General features: G+C 35.8%; 1 protein-coding gene across 1 annotated transcript in view; it reads left to right on the forward strand.

Annotated features, from left to right (window-relative positions):
* Nucleotides 1–17,073, forward strand: part of lamc1 (laminin, gamma 1) — a 37,735-nt gene that overhangs the window by 5,453 nt on the left and 15,209 nt on the right. The window contains exons 4-15 of the mRNA XM_073847869.1: nucleotides 2,666–2,796; nucleotides 5,640–5,806; nucleotides 8,531–8,719; nucleotides 10,117–10,234; nucleotides 10,409–10,507; nucleotides 14,008–14,144; nucleotides 14,275–14,397; nucleotides 14,491–14,680; nucleotides 15,462–15,574; nucleotides 15,747–15,968; nucleotides 16,411–16,599; nucleotides 16,693–16,938. Coding sequence (XP_073703970.1) covers nucleotides 2,666–2,796; nucleotides 5,640–5,806; nucleotides 8,531–8,719; nucleotides 10,117–10,234; nucleotides 10,409–10,507; nucleotides 14,008–14,144; nucleotides 14,275–14,397; nucleotides 14,491–14,680; nucleotides 15,462–15,574; nucleotides 15,747–15,968; nucleotides 16,411–16,599; nucleotides 16,693–16,938 — 1,924 coding nt within the window. The remainder of the gene's footprint in view (nucleotides 1–2,665; nucleotides 2,797–5,639; nucleotides 5,807–8,530; nucleotides 8,720–10,116; nucleotides 10,235–10,408; nucleotides 10,508–14,007; nucleotides 14,145–14,274; nucleotides 14,398–14,490; nucleotides 14,681–15,461; nucleotides 15,575–15,746; nucleotides 15,969–16,410; nucleotides 16,600–16,692; nucleotides 16,939–17,073) is intronic.

Below are 17,073 nucleotides of genomic sequence, written 5' to 3' on the forward strand. Positions count from 1 at the left end.
AACAAACTGGCTTCACTCAACATGTGTCATTAATATCCTTAACTGATAATTAGCTGTTACTTTCATATGTTCTCTTTTTTGTTTCTAAGCAGTGCTGATGCCGATCTGTTTGTATCTCATTTCTTGGGGGCTGAAAGGGGTTAAAGTGAAAGTGCACTCGAATGTGAAAATCCTCTCATCATCATTTTGCTTAAAACACATGATGTAAGTTTTCCACTGAGCACAATAGGAGTCCTGTTTGCTCTTTTCCAGACAATGAAAGCGGATGGTGACTAAAACTGTCAAGCTCAAAAAAAGGCCTTATGAAGTAGCGCAGACATTTTACACGCTATGTTCAGACCATCATTGCAGATTTAGAGATCTGTTTTATAATTTTAGTTTAAGTCTTTTATTTTAATCATGTGTTACGTAATGTGAAGCTGTTTTTCCTCTGATGACAGATTTATTTATGCAGTTCCTTCAAATTTAAAGTTCAAGAAAATAATCTGAGATGTGACATTTTATTTTAACTGTATAGTGCTTAAGTCTTTTATATTTTTAATGATGAACAATAAAATGTTGATATGCAATAACAGTGACATAAATAGTTCCCTATGATTTCTGCGATGCAGAAAATGCAGACAGAATTGTGAAATCCAGTCTTAAAAGTGTAATTTATTCTTTAACACTGAATTTTCCAAATTTTGGATGATAAAGTCAGTACACTATAATCACAATGTGATATGGATTAGTTTCTATGAATATTAAGCCGCAAAAATACTATTTAATTATGAATCTGCCATGTTTTGCATGTTTCTGTGTGAATGTTATATATAATTATTGTAGTGATATACTACTACTAATAAAATTATTAAATTATTTATTAAAAAAAAAAGCATTAAAGCATTAAAATGGAATCAAGAAAATTTAGGGAAAACAGAATTTGTTCAAAATAAAACTGAATTTGGGAAATTCATAGGGCCTTAAAATGTAATTTTGTTAAACTTTTAATACATTTCTGTTAATTGCTGTGTATGTTTCATGATACTAAATCGTTAAAAAATGCTTTTTGATTAATAATGAACTTAACCATTAAAACAGAGTCTAGAGAAATTCATACGAAAGAAAAAAATGAATCCAGATAAATTGAAATGTAAAAAAAAAAATTTGGGGCAAAAAACAGACAAAACAAACAAAAATAAACAGAATTTGGTGAAACTGAAACTGAATTTGAATTTGAAGAGTTCATAGGGTCTTAAAAATTTAGTTTTTGTTAAACTTCTAATAAATTGCTGTTAAATTTGCACGTTTCATGATTTCAGTAAATTAGACATGTTTTTTTTATTTTGATTTAATATTTTTTTATTTAATCATTAAAACAGAGTCTAACAAAATTAATATGGAAAAAAAGAAAATAGAATTTGGAGAAAAAAAAATTCATAGGGCCTTTTAACAAATTTTAAATTTTGTTAAACTTTTAATAAATTGCTGTTAAATTGTGTATGTTTCATGATTTCGATTAATTTGAGATGCTTTTTTTTTTTTTTTTTTAAGATTTATTTTTGACGTTTTTGCCTTTGTTATGATAGGACAGATCAGAACTGACAGGAAATGTAGTCGGAGAGAGATAGGAGGCGGGATCGGGAAAGGTCCTCGAGCCTGGATTCGAACACGGGACACCCGGAGCACAACGGTGCTATATGTTGACGCGCTGCACATAAGGCTATCGGTGTCGACAATTTGACATGCTTTTTAATTAATATTTTTGAATTTAACCATTATAATCCAGAAAATTTTAAATGAAAAAATAAAATTTTGAAATAATAAAACGGAATTTGGGAATTACTCACAATTTAATAGAATATTTTAATCATACTGCTTATCCCTAAACTATAGCATAGCTTTGTGTAAGGAAAATCTGATATTATTGATGATCCCCACACTTCAGTGTGATACATCTGTGTTTATGTAACGTTTCTCTTAGTGAAGCAAGAGAGTCTTTGGCTCTTGTCCCAAACAGGAACATGCTCTGAATCACGTCTGTCAGCTATGGATAAGGTGTCAGAATGACTTAAGTATGTTTCCTCCTCAGTTCCAACAGGGGTATTTAGTAGATTTAAGATGTTCACCGTTGTTACAGGGTTGCCTGGCTCCACTTTGACCTCCCGTGTTATTCTGTCAGAGCTGCTTGTAAAATAACAACTCACACGGTTTATAGCGAAACCAGAGAAAATTCTTGCAAAGCTTTTAGAACAGGACTAAAGCCTTGGTCTGAGTCATGTTTTCGTTGGTTTCTTGAGATTATTCCCATTGGCACTCCCAGCATGCGGCCGCAAACAGGCAAAGTTCAACTGCGAGTGCTGTGCGACATCATTCTGGATGATATTTACATGCTAAACGTCACACTGGTGTTTTTCTCTTTCCGTGAAACCTTTCTGCAGACATTATAGTGCCTCACAGTGACTCCAGCAGGTTTGGATTAGATTAGAGGCCTCAAGATTTATTTTCTTTAGACATACGCACACAGAACAGATGGGAAGAATTCTTCCCTGCTAATAACTATTCCAAAAAATTGAAACAAATATTACATGTTCATCTATGACTAGGTTTTCTCTATCCACATTCTTGCCTTTATTCTCCCATTTTGTTTTATGATACAATCTGTAATTTTGTTTCTCTCTTTTAGGATTGGGTGACTGCCACTGACATCAAAGTGACCCTGAACAGATTAAACACTTTCGGAGATGAGGTTTTCAACGATCCCAAAGTTCTCAAATCCTACTACTATGCTATCTCTGACTTTGCTGTGGGAGGAAGGTACGTTTTCAGTTTCAACATCTCCTCTCTGAATGTTTAAATCAGCATCTCCAGCTGTTTAGGTTGTGATTTCTCTGTTGATTCCCTCTCCAGCGTAAATATGTCAATATATACACTGCCGTTCAAAAGTTTGTGAGATTTTTTTTTATGTTTTTTAAAGAAGACTTTCTGCTCATCAAGGCTGCATTTATTTGACTAAAAATACAGAAAAATCTGTAATAATGTGAAATATTACTGCAATTTAAAATACTGGTTTTCTATTTGAGTATACTTAAAAAATATAATTTATTCCTCTGATGCAAATATGAATTTTAAGGATCATTACTCCAGTCTTCACTGTCACATGATCCTTAAGAAATCATTCTAATATGCAAATTTTTGAACTGTTGGAAACAGTTGTACTGCTTAACATTTTTTTTCAGGATTCGTTGATGAATAAAACGTTAAAAAGAACAGCGTTTATTTAAAATATAAATCTTTTGTAACAATGTAAACTACTGTTCAAAGTTTGGGGTCAGTTCATTTTTTCTTTAATAAGATTTTTTCAGTTAATTTTTTTTGTTCATCAAAAAAAGTCCTGAAAAAATTTCAAAGGTTCCAAATAAATATTGAGCAGCATAATTGTTTCGGACATTGATAATAAATCAGCATATCAATATGATTTCTGAAGGATTGTGTGACACTGGAGTAATGGCCGATGAAAATTCAGCTTTGCATCACAGAAATAAATTATATTATAAAGTATATTAAAGTACTTAAAACTGTTTTTTACATTGCAATGAAAATTTCATAAAATTACTTTTCTTCTGTATTAAATGGAATAAATGGATAATTTTTCATTCAAAATAAATGGAACTTTAATGAGCATTACAGACTTTTTTAAAAACATTAAAAATCTTACTGATCCCAAACTTTTCAACAGCAGTGTAGTTTAATGAAGCATTCACATATCTTCCTTATACTAAGACCGTGAATACCAACAGCTTTGTTTGAAAAGCTGGATATGTGCCCTGAAAGATGATACAAGTTTTTTTCAGCATGCAAACAAAAGAAATGATCCACTGCTTTGAAAGATTAGATCGTTGCAGTGTGAGTTTTCACGCTTTGAGCGAAATGGGTTGACTGGGATGCATTGCTGGATAGGAAACCCCACTGTCTGTGAGAACCAGCATTTAGAAACTAATAGCACAAGAATTCCTCATTTTACACAATTTTGTTCAATTGTATATGCTAAACGGTGAATTCCCGTGCAATTATCTTAACCTTAGGTTCAACAATGAAAGAATTTACCTCTTTACTTCCTGAACCTGTAAGCCATGACAGTGAGCTTTAGAGATGAAGAACATGCCCGTATGAGGGATCAGACTACTGTTGACCAAGTGTGAAACATCTGTAGGTGCACCATTGCATGTCTTTTCACCTTAATCTGTTTGAAATGTGGAGCAGATTTCCATTACACAGCCCACATTCCCTACATTCCTGCCTGGGAGTGCTGGATTACAGAGTGCAGTGGAACAGGAATGGGGCGGGCTGAGAGTCTGGAAAGGGAAGGGAACAAGGCCGAGGCGGAAGGGAATAATTTACACCTGCTGCCTCATGGCCTCGGAGCTCCTGCCCAGCAGATACTTACACTCAGCGCTTACTGACAGCTATGTTCCTCAAGCAATCTGATCAGCAGAAACTTAGCATCCCGGGAGTTTTATTGTGTCTGTGATAAATATATATTAGGATTAGGGAATAATGCATGTTTGATGAGTGCACATCCTCCTCTGAGTCATTATTCCTCACGTCACCTTTTCCATGAGGCTTTGCCAAGGATCACCTGAGACAGTGTGCAAGAGGTGGCTTTAGCTGCACAAGCCCTCTCTTGTTCTGAGACCTCTGTCAAGTTTCTCTGTTGGTGTGGAGTTGATGAAAAATACGATTTTGTGCCCAAACTGTGAGACTAAATATATGGTTTTTGGTAAACTGAGTTGAAGCAAAGCTATACAGTGTATATTTGTCATGTTTTTTTTTTTTTGTATGACATTTGAAGACTTGAAATATAGTGCTCAAGTCATATGGACTGCTTTTAAGATGCTTTTATTTGTTATTACATTACATTATATTCATTGTATACTAAAAACAGTTTAAATATGTTTCCAGCTTCTTATGCTATAATACACTAGCAGTCAAAAGATTTTAAATGTTTTTTTAAAGAAGTCTCTTCTCACCAAGCCTGCATTTATTTGATCCAAACTCCAAAGTACAGCAAAAACTGTAAATTGTGAAGTATTTTTACTATTTAAAATAACTGTTTTCTATTTGAATATATTTTAAAATGTAATTTATTCCTGTGGTCAAAGCTACATTTTCAGCATCATTCACTCTTCAGCGTCAAATGTACCTTTAGAAATCAGCGGAATTATAGAAATTTGTACTTTTATTGAGCAAGGATGCTTTAAATTGATCAAAAATGATTAAAAAGACATTTAGTAGTGTATGCAATATTTACTGAAGGTTAAAAGGACAAAAAAAGCAGTCAAAAGCACTGCATACTGTAGTAGTGCTGAACCGTACTTCTGCATACTCTTGCTCGCTGTATCAAAGGGCAGGCAGGATAAAGGCACAGACATCAGCTACTCAATCTCAAAACAAAGGTGCAGTGACGTTTCGGTGATAGGCTCAACAAACATCGTCAGAGCTCTCTGTTTGAACAGCTTTGCGGCACGTTTGTGCCTGCTTGGTTTATGTTCCGCACAACAGCGGCAGGATGTGTACACATACAGTAAGTGTGCCCTATCATTGTGTGGTGGGCCTTTTTGCACCTGACCGGTCTGTTACCTTCCCCCCTCCCCACCTAGGTGCAAGTGTAATGGGCATGCCAGCGAGTGTGTGAAGAACGAGCGCAGCAAGCTGGTGTGTAACTGCAAACACAACACAGAGGGACCAGATTGCAACGTGTGCAAGCCCTTCTACAATGACCGTCCCTGGAGGAGAGCCACCGCTGACAACCCCAACGAGTGTCTGCGTAAGTTTAATCTTTAGTTTTTAGTCGATTAGTAGAAAAATGGAAATTGTGATCATTTACTCACCATCATATAATTCCAAACCTGTATAAATAAAAATACCAAGCTCTGATCTTTAAGAATATCATAACCTTTTACCTTGCAACAGATTTGTGCACTGTTTCAAATATGTGCATGTATAAACACTACCGTCGTGTGTGTTTTTTTAAGCATAAATGTTCTCAGAATTGAGATATAAACTTGCATTTGCAAGATATAAAGTCAGAATTGCGTAATATAATCTCGTAACTACAAATTATGAAGTCAGAATTCACAATTTTGACTTTTTTCTCAGAATTGTGTAATATAAACTGACACTTGCAAGAAAGTTAGAATTACAAGTTATAAACTCACAATTTTGAGAAAAAGTCAAAATTGTGAGAAATAAACTTGTAATTCAAAGAAAAAAGTCAAAATTGCGAGATATAAACTCGCAGTTCTGAGAAAAGTCACAAATGTGAGTTTTTATCTTGCAATTCTGACTTTATAACTTGCAATTGTGAGTTTATATCTTACAATTCTTAGAAAAAGTCACAATTGTTAGTTATAAACTCAATTCTAAGAAAAAAAAAGTCAGAATTGTGAGTTTGTATCACACAATTATTAGGAAAAAACTCACAATTGCGAGAAATAAACTCAGATTTCAGAGAAAAATGTCAGAATTGTTTTTATCCCGCAATTCTGGCTTAATATCTCGCAATTCTGACTTTATACCACGCAATTGCGAGTTTATATCTCACAATTCTGAGAAAAAAGTCACAACTGCGAGATATAAACTCTCAATTTGGAGGAAAAAAGTCACAATTGTGAGTTATCTTGCAATTCTGAGTTTATAACCTGTAATTGTGATTTATATCTTACAATTCTGAGAAAAAGTCACAATTGTTTCAAATATGTGCATGTATAAACACTACCGTCGTGTGTGTTTTTTTTAAGCATAAATGTTCTCAGAATTGAGATATAAACTTGCATTTGCAAGATATAAAGTCAGAATTGCGTAACATAATCTCGTAACTACAAATTATGAAGTCAGAATTGTGAAATGTAAAGTCACAATTTTGACTTTTTTCTCAGAATTGTGTAATATAAACTGACACTTGCAAGAAAGTTAGAATTACAAGTTATAAACTCACAATTTTGAGAAAAAGTCAAAATTGTCAGAACTAAACTTGTAATTCAAAGAAAAAAGTCACAATTGCGAGATATAAACTCGCAGTTCTGAGAAAAGTCACAAATGTGAGTTTTTATCTTGCAATTCTGACGTTATAACTTGCAATTGTGAGTTTATATCTTACAATTCTTAGAAAAAGTCACAATTGTTAGTTATAAACTCAATTCTAAGAAAAAAAGTCAGAATTGTGAGTTTGTATCACACAATTATTAGGAAAAAACTCACAATTGCAAGAAATAAACTCAGATTTCAGAGAAAAATGTCCGAATTGTTTTTATCCCGCAATTCTGGCTTAATATCTCGCAATTCTGACTTTATATCTCACAATTCTGTGAAAAAAGTCACAACTGCGAGATATAAACTCTCAATTTGGAGGAAAAAAGTCACAATTCTGAGTTATCTTGCAATTCTGAGTTTATAACCTGTAATTGTGATTTTATATCTTACAATTCTGAGAAAAAGTCACAATTGTTAGTTATAAGCTCTCAATTCTAAGAAAAAAAGTTAGAATTGTGACTCAAAATTGCGAGAAATAAACTCGGAATTCAGAAGACAAAATGTCAGAATTGTTTTTATCTCTCAATTCTGGCTTAATATCTTGCAATTGCAAGTTTATATCTCGCAATTACGACTTTATACTTCGCAATTGCCAGTTTGTATCTCACAATTCTGCAAACAAAAAGTCACAATTGCGAGAAATCAAATTGCGATTTAAAGAAAAAAGTCACAATTGTGAGTTTATACCACAATTTTGAGAAAAAAGTCAGAATTGTTTTATCTTTTAAACTTGTAATTGCAAGTTTACATCTCTGAGAAAAGATCAGAACTGTGCGATGCAAACTTGCAATTGCGTGAAAAAAAAAAAAAACTTCTATAGTTTTACTATCGGCTTCTATAGATATGGGATAGTACATAAAGTAAAATTCTTCCCATTTTGGTTGGAACTATTCTTTCTAACATCCTCTCAGCATTCAGTGGAATAAATAGGAAGATCCAAAAATCCCACCTGTTTGACCTCCGTCATGAGTACATGAAGAACTGCAGCCTTTCCCCACAGACTAACCTCCTCCTTCATACTGAGTCATTATTGTTTTTCTTAAACCAAAGTCATATTGTATATGTTAGGGGTTTCTGGTCTCCTCCCTCCCCTTCTTTGGACACATGCATGCAGGCACATCCTGGAAATGCATGACTAATGTGCACATCTGATGTACAGCAGCTTGAGACCCAGTGTTCTCACACCCACACAGCTCCTGCTTCTGCTCCTCCATCATCTTATTTCCACTCTGTCTCTCTCTTTCCATTTCTCTCGCATGAGTGTGTTGCTCAGGCAGAACTTTTACTTAAAATCCTGATGATTGCCAAACAGCATATGCATAATTCAGTTCCTCTCCTATAACGGATTGTTCAAGCATTTATTTGTTACAAATGTGATTGTCTATGAAATAGTCACTTTAATGCCACCCCTGGGAGTTTTTACATTGAGTTCTGACTGGAGGTTGTGTCTCTGTTTCAGCTTGTAATTGTAACGGAAAGAGCGCTGAATGTTACTTTGACCCTGAGCTGTATCGTGCCACTGGTCATGGAGGTCACTGTCGTAACTGTGCCGACAATACGGATGGGCCGAACTGTGAGCGATGCCTGGACAACTACTACAGAGACTCCTCCGGCCAGCGCTGTCTCTCCTGTAGCTGTAACCCTGTTGGTGCGTAACAGACATACTGCACCAGCCTAAATTGAAAGATACATAAAAATCAAGCTTGTTTTATTTAATTTTATTGTTTTGATGCTTTTATTGTTTACTCAAGGAGAAAAACTTAAGAAACTGAACAGTGAACTAAACAATAATTAAGTTTCATGTTCTATTTTATTCATTTGTATTTATTTATTTTTTAAAAAATTTAACTAAATCATTTTTTTATTATACTATTTTGTTTTGTTGTTGTTTCATTTGTGTTTTTGTTGTTTTTGTATTGTTTTGGGTGCTTTTATTTTAGTTTTTAATCAAGGAAAAAAACTAAATTATAATTCAGTTCACTTTTTAATTTGTTTTTCTCCTTGAGTATAAACAAAACAAAAAATACAACACAAAACAAAACACAAATGAAACAAAAACAGAACAAAAATACAATGCGAACAATAAAAAATAAAACAATGTTGTTTCGTTCACTTTTGAGCTTCTGTTTGTTTTATTTTACTATTACTGTTTTTATTATTAGTTTTTGTTTTGTTTGTTTCATTAAAATAATAATAATAAAATAAAATAGTTTAGTTCACTCTTCAGTTTCTTATTTTGTTTTGTATTGTTTTTGTTGTTTTTACTCAAGGAGAAAAACAGAAACTGAACAGTTTATTTTATTATATTGTTTGTGTTGAGTTTTTTTGTTTTGTTCATTTTGTATGGATTTTCTTTTCTTTTTTGTTTTTTACTAAATGAGAAAAACAGAAACTGAACAGTGAACTAAATAATTTTGTTATTTTATTTGTTTCATTTGTTTTTTGTTTTTGTATTGTATTTTCATTTTTGTTGTTTCTTGTTTTTACCCTAGGAGAAAAAGCTAAATTTAGTTCACTGTTCAGTTTCTGTTTTTCTCCTTGAGTAAAAACAAAACACAAATGAAACTTAACAAAACAATAATAAAATCCAAAACAAAAATATTGTTCAGTACACTGTTCAGTTTGTTTTACTTCATTAAGTAAAACAAACTGAACAGTGAACTGAACAATATTTTTGTTTTGGATTTTATTATTGTTTTGTTTGTTTCATTTGTGTTTTGCTTGTTTTGTGTTGCTTTTTTTTTCACTCAAGGACAAAAACAGAGAAACTGAACAGTGAACTAAACAAAAATAAAAAAAAATTAAATTTTCTTTTGTTTTTCTATTGTATTTTCTGTTTAGTTTTTGTTTCATGTGTGATTTGATTTGATTTTGATTTGATTTTACTCAAGGAGAAATACTGAGAAACTGAACAGTGATGTGATATAAGAAGGAACCAATAGGGATTATTTTATTTAATTTTAACTTTTTGTTTTGCTATGAATTTGAATGGGTCCCCAGAGCTTGAGTTTGTAACTATTTGTTTTACTGGTTCTTCATATACAGGTTCTCTCAGCACCCAGTGTGATAACACTGGCAGATGTAGCTGTAAGCCAGGAGTGATGGGAGATAAGTGTGACAGATGCCAGCCTGGATACCACACACTGACTGCCGCAGGCTGCAGGTAAAGTGCTATAACTCATTAAACCATCAACCTGGAACACTTTCTTATTTTCAGGGCCCTAGAAGCTGCCCTTCTTTACAAGAAGGTTATATTCAATTTGCAGACTTATTAATGAATGTCTTCAAAGTTGATTCCTTCCCCTTGACCTTCTTACACCCTCTTTGTTCTCTACAGACCCTGCTCTTGTAATCCAGCCGGAAGCACACAGGAGTGTGATGTCCAGACCGGACGCTGCCAATGCAAGGAAAATGTGGATGGATTCAACTGTGACAGGTCAGACTCATTACTTTACAAAACATCCATGCACATGTTCAGACACACAATAGCAACTGTTATGGCTGTTGGGGTTTCCATACTTGACTTGTTCACAAGGACCAAAGTTATAATTACAAGGATTGTTGAAATATGTTCTCAAATTAGAAGCGAGTCATCAACAGAATTAACTCGAACATCAACGCTCCAAAAGCCTCATAAAGATTGTCCACCTTTCAGCTCCTGCTCTGTTATGAGGATGTCTGTCAAAGCTTTTATAAACAGACGTTTAAAAAGGGGCGTCTGACGTCTACATCGGTTTTCTTATTGGAAAGTCCCTATGTGGGTGACACACAGAGACTCTGAGGCCATGTGTGTGTCTGAGAAACAGAATTAGGACTCTCAGTGTCAGATGGAAGAGAAAATAGCTCGGGGATGGCAAAGGTTTCCCAGCTGAGAGCTCTCAGCCAGACCATGTAGGGCCTCCAGACTTGCAGTCACCAAAGTTTAACTAGCATGGTGTTCTGCCTGTTGACTGTGATGGGTCATAATTTTATCATTGTTTTTTTCATTTATTGACAGCCTTAAAGGATAACTATTGCCAGAATGCAACCTGGGCTGTTTTTTTTTTTACTGTAAACGAGATAAACTTATATCTAAAAGCATAATTACGACAAACTCGCCGTTTTTGAGATTGACCATGATTTCATTTTGCGGTCAATGGCTGGTGAATGGGAGTACTAAAGGCATAAATTTGAGCGCATCAAAATCAATAGTTTTTCAACACTAAGAAGGCTCGACACACCATGAAACTTTGCTCGAAGTATCGCCTGAGTCTCTACACATGAACTCGAACATTGTTTGTGTACACAGAGTTTACTTAAAATTTTTGAACTACTCACTTTCACGGTTTGAGTTTCCGCTCACAACCATCTTGCCAGTCAAGAAGTGTTGATCTCCGAATGCGAGGATGGATAGCTCCTAAAGCATATTTCCATATAAATGCACGACTAATTCGTTGTTTTGTTGCAAGTGAAAAACAATATTAATCTTCTAGTTGTAAAAAGAGCCTCATATTAGCCTAATATTTTGTCCTATGGAGTCCATTCATTCGCATTCGGAGATCGACACTTCTTGACTGGCAAGACGGCTGCGAGCGGAAACTCAAACAGTGTAAGTGAGTTGTTCAAAACCTTTCTTTTTAGTAAACTCTGTGTACACAATGTTCTCAATGTTCGAGTTCACGTGTAGAGACCCAGGCGATACTTCGAGCAAAGTTTCATGGTGTGTCGAGCCTTCTTAGTGTTGTAAAAATAGCGATTTTGATGCGCTCAAATTTATGCCCTTAGTACTCCCATTCACCATTGACCACAAAACGAAATCACGGTCAATCTCAAAAACGGCTCGTTTGTCGCAATTATGCTTTTAGATATAAGTTTGTCTCGTTTACAGTAAAAAAAAAAACAGCCCAGGTTGCATTTTGGCAATAGTTATCCTTTCATTTAAAAAATATGTCCCAAATATTTGGCTTTTCCATTTTGATTTTACAACCCCAGCTTTCCTGCCTGCTTTTGCCTTGCACTTTTGGACAAAAAAAAAACCTCTAACCCTTTCGTTCAGATGTCAGCTGTGACATTCCTCTCAGTCACTGAGTTTGGCCACACATGAACTGGATAATCCCTGCAGTATATACTCATGAGACACAGACAAAGGGGGAGAAATGAAAAGACAGATTCAGAAAGGACGAAAGGAGTGTGTGACTAAAGCGACAGCTCTTGATTTATATAGGGCTTGTTTTTAGAGGCCCAACGATGATCTCACTGATGTTAACTGATGACCTGCTTACTGCACTCACTCCACACCTTGTGACTTAACCTGTGGGGCCCACATACAAGTCAAAAAACAGTATTTCTCAATAATTTGACGGTGCATAAATAACATCACAACATTTCACAAAACCTTTTGTGAGGAATTTTCAGCCACAGATTTTGAACCATGTCAAGAAAGAATGGAATAAAACTGCAGTGATAATTGTATATAATGAGCATGACAATAATTAAAATAATTATAGCTGCAAGCAGCGATTACCGGGGTTCAATTCAAGCACTTTAAGCCATTTAAGCAAATATGGAAAAAGACATTTACATATTGTTTAGCAAGCCTGTAACAACCAGTCTGTGATTTGGAAAAAAGGCATTTTTAACAAATACATGTAATTTGTCATAGAAATATGTTTTTTTTTTTACGTTTCTGACTGTTATAGCACCACCTGTGGTCCAATCTACTTAAAACTTTGCATGCTTGTTTAGAATCACCTGTCGCATGTGCTCACTAGGTTTCGTGAAGTTTTGAGTTTTCCTTTAAGCTTTAAAGGATTTTGGACAGGCCCATTTTCTAAACGACCCCGCTATAGCTTCCCAAAGGGTAAATTTCAACAATGTTTTTCATAATTATTGACCTAGAGTGTCCAGAGAATTGTACTGCAGTGCTTTTTTCCCAGAAAACCTACGACTAGTTCGCAAAAGTAAGTTTTTTACATCATCGTAAAACTTAACAAACGTTTGGATTGACAGCAGTGATTCTAGAGTCAAAGTTGCCAGAATGAGGAGTTCTACCGTATGATATGAATATCACGTGTATGTGCAAAAAAATGCAATGTACAAGCGTTTACGCCCTTGAAAATGTTTATATTTTCCCCAGTGGCCGGTTTATTTCAAATTTCTTGCCGACATTTAGAGCCGTGGGTCAAACAGGCCCACCAAGTTTCGTTCCGATTGGCCTCCTGTAACCTTGTCTCATGGGTGCTCAAACTTCATCAGCCAATGCCAGCCAAATTTATTTGAGATACGCAAATGTCCTTATAGACACTTGTGGCTCTTTGGACCAACACTGTGCTCAGCGATATTTTTCATGTTGACAGGACAAATGATTGCATAGATATAGTCATTTTTACAGCGCCACCAAGTGGGAATCTCCATGATTTTGGTCTTTTGACCTCAAATTGAGCTACATAGGTGTTTTGAGCTTGGTGAAGATATTGCATTAGAAGTTATAGGCATTTTACTAAAAGTGGCCTTGCCCCTTTTAAACGTTTTGGCATCCCTTTGTGATGAGTCCAATTTCGCTCATAATCGAAAGTGATTTTGAGCGTGATTTGGCATAGCTTGTCAGTGATTTACGGCTCTGTGTATTAATTGCCGCTCCAGCTGAACACACGTGATGGAGATTTACTACAAATCAAAGTACCGGCTTCATTGACTAAGCGCGCCTCACAATCTCATGCGATTAAACATGCAGCCCTAGTGTGAGTACTACCATCCCTCAAAGTTTCAAGTCTCTACAATTTATGGTTTGCTCTGCAAAATCAGTTTATGTAAAGATTGCTGATCCTTGGCCATTCCAACAATTACATTAGGGTTTTTCGACGCTACTTGCTTGAACCCCTAATTAAAATGTCCTTAAACTTTACAAATGAACAAATCAGCCATCCTGTCTCATTAACTTTTGTGCCTTTCTCTCAGGTGTAAACTGGGATACTTTAATCTGGACCCCCAGAATCCTCAGGGATGTACTCCATGCTTCTGCTTCCAGCATTCCACCGTGTGCGAAAGTGCCGATGGCTACCACATACACAAAATCACCTCCACCTTTGACAGGGGTGAGTATCCATCCAACACCTTGTTTATACTAATTGCCACAGCTATACTGCTGCTAATGTAAAATCAGCCACAGTTACAAAGAATTGTTAAATAGAGAATGATTATTATGTTATGTATGTCATTGAATAGATGACGAGGGGTGGAAGGGACAGCAGAGAGACAGCTCTAGCGTTCCTGTACAGTGGTCACCCACCTCTCAAGAGATCTCGCTCATCTCTGAAGACTATTTCCCCATCTACTTCGTGGCTCCAGGTATAACAGCAGACATGGTTCCCTCTGTATGATACAGCGGCAGAAGATTTAATGAATAAGACTGGAGTAATCACCTGGGATGTTTTCTTGTAGAGAAATTTCTTGGTAATCAGCTGCTGAGCTATGGTCAAAACCTCACGCTGAACTTCAGGATTCAGCGACATGATGCACGACTGTCAGCGGAGGATGTTGTGCTGGAAGGGGCTGGGCATCGTGTTGCTGTGCCACTTATTGCCCAGGGAAATTCCTACCCAGGAGAGGAGACACAAACCTTTGTGTTTAGGTGAGGTCCTTGAAGCTCGCTAATGCATTATAAGCTGGGTGTGAAAGCTTTTTGAATTTGAAGATCAGGGTAAATGTAACTTATTTTGTCTTCTGGGAAACATGTAAGTATCTTCTGTAGCATCTGAAGGGCAGTACTACATTTACAAAAATATATTTAGGCAAAATAAGAAAAATGTACAGATCTTCATTCTGGTCAAAAGTTTACACCCCTTGCTCTTAATGTGTTGTTTTTCATTCTGGAGCATCAATGAGTGTCTGAACCTTCTGTTATAGTTGCATATGAGTCCCTCAGTTGTCCTCAGTGTGAAATGATGGATCTCAAAATCATACAGTCACTGATAGAAAGGGTTCAAATACACAAAAATACTGAAAACCAAAGAATTTTGTGGGACCAGATTTTTCTGAGGAACAGCAGGCAGTTTAAATGTTCAGGACAAACAAGGGACTCAACTATCACTAAAAAAAAAAACAAAAAAAAAACAGCTCTGGATTATTCAGGTAACAACACAGTATTAAGATTCAAGTCTACGTAAACTTTTAAAAAGGGTTATTTTCATAAATATTTTCTCTTGAGGACTTTGTGAACATCTTCTATGTTAAATATCTTATTTAGGTCAGTACTAAATAAAAAATAACTTTAAAAATTATTTTAGTAAAATAATTACTTTTGACTTCAACTGTATTTGGATTTCATTGTCAGCTAATTAATCTTTTTGCAGCTTGATTGTGTAATGTAAAATATGTAAAATAAATGTAAAATATCATCTCTTGTCATTTAGACTCCATGACACCACTGACTATCCTTGGAGACCCACCACAAAACACGTTGACTTCCAGAAACTTCTGTACAATCTGACTTCAGTCATGATTCGTGGAACCTACAGTGCAAGAAGTATGTCTGCTAATTCACTACAGCACAGCTTTTGTTTTTAGACGCTCTGTGAAGACAAAATAGGATAGTATTTGGATTTGTTTGATTACCAAGACCTTGATTTCTCTGTTGCGAGACTCTTAAGGTCATTTTAACTGATACTTTAACTTAATAACTTAATGTGCTGCTGTAGGTGCTGGTTATTTAGACAACGTGTCCCTTGTGACTGCCCGCCGTGGCCCTGGAACTCCTGCTCGTTGGGTTGAGAAGTGTACATGTCCTCAGGGTTACTTGGGGCAGCACTGTGAGCAGTGTGATCTGGGATATAGGAGGAGCCGACCTGAGCTGGGCCGCTTTAGCAGTTGCGAGCCATGCAACTGCAATGGACACAGTGACACTTGTGACTCTGTGACAGGTTTGTCATCACAACTGACTTATTTGTATTGCATTGCCTTGGTGTTGAAATATCATTTACTTATCTGCTCTCAGGAGACTGGATATTGATCTCACTATTTATTATCTAGACATAGGCATTATGAAAGGTCAGTCATCTGTAGTCTTCATGCATGCAATGTGAAAGCCATTGAAATAAAAAAGTGATTTAATTATATAATGTCAGTACTTGTGTTTTACTTTACCTAGAAAGTGATTGAAAGACTTGTGCGCAGTAAGAAATTTATATTTAATATTCAGACCAAAACAGAGTTAAAAATAAGACCAAAAGACCAAAAAATACATATTTTTTTGGAATATCCATTCACTGTTTAATAGTGCTACTTTTGCGTATATGTGCTTATAATGTTGCCATCTTATGGTGATGTGTGGTATTACATGATATCTTTGATTCATACTTTCAGGAATGTGTAACTGCCAACACAACACTGCCGGCATGAGCTGCGAGAGATGTAAAGACGGGTTTTATGGTGACTCTACGGTCGGCTCTTCTTCAGACTGTAAACCCTGTCCCTGCCCTGAAGGTGCCACGTGTGCCATGGTGCCCAAGACCAAAGAGGTGGTCTGTACAAACTGCCCTACTGGAACCACAGGTACAGACTCAGAGCATTCAGTCCGTTTGGAGAATCAGATAGATATAGTAAATAATATAGCTCATGATCATCCCCAAATCTAACTGTCCCCAGGCAAGAGATGTGAACTATGTGACGATGGCTTCTTCGGAGACCCTCTTGGTGAAAAAGGTCCAGTCAGAGCATGCCGTGCCTGCAGCTGCAATAACAACATCGACCCCAATGCTGTGGGCAACTGCAACCGAGAGTCGGGTGAATGCCTCAAGTGCATCTACAACACTGCTGGAGTTTTCTGCGACCGTTGCAAAGAAGGTTTCTACGGCGATGCCCGTGCTGCAAATGTAGCTGACAAATGCAAACGTAAGTGAAACAAAAACAAAATGTTTTGATTTTTTATCAGTGTAGGAAACAGTTTTCTTTTTTGAACCTGTGAATGTTTTTTCAGGACTCTTTAATGAATAAAATGTTTAAATGAACAGCATTTATTTAAAATAG

Source organism: Garra rufa, chromosome 9 (genome assembly GCF_049309525.1).
Source record: "Garra rufa chromosome 9, GarRuf1.0, whole genome shotgun sequence".
Lineage (NCBI taxonomy): Eukaryota > Metazoa > Chordata > Actinopteri > Cypriniformes > Cyprinidae > Garra > Garra rufa.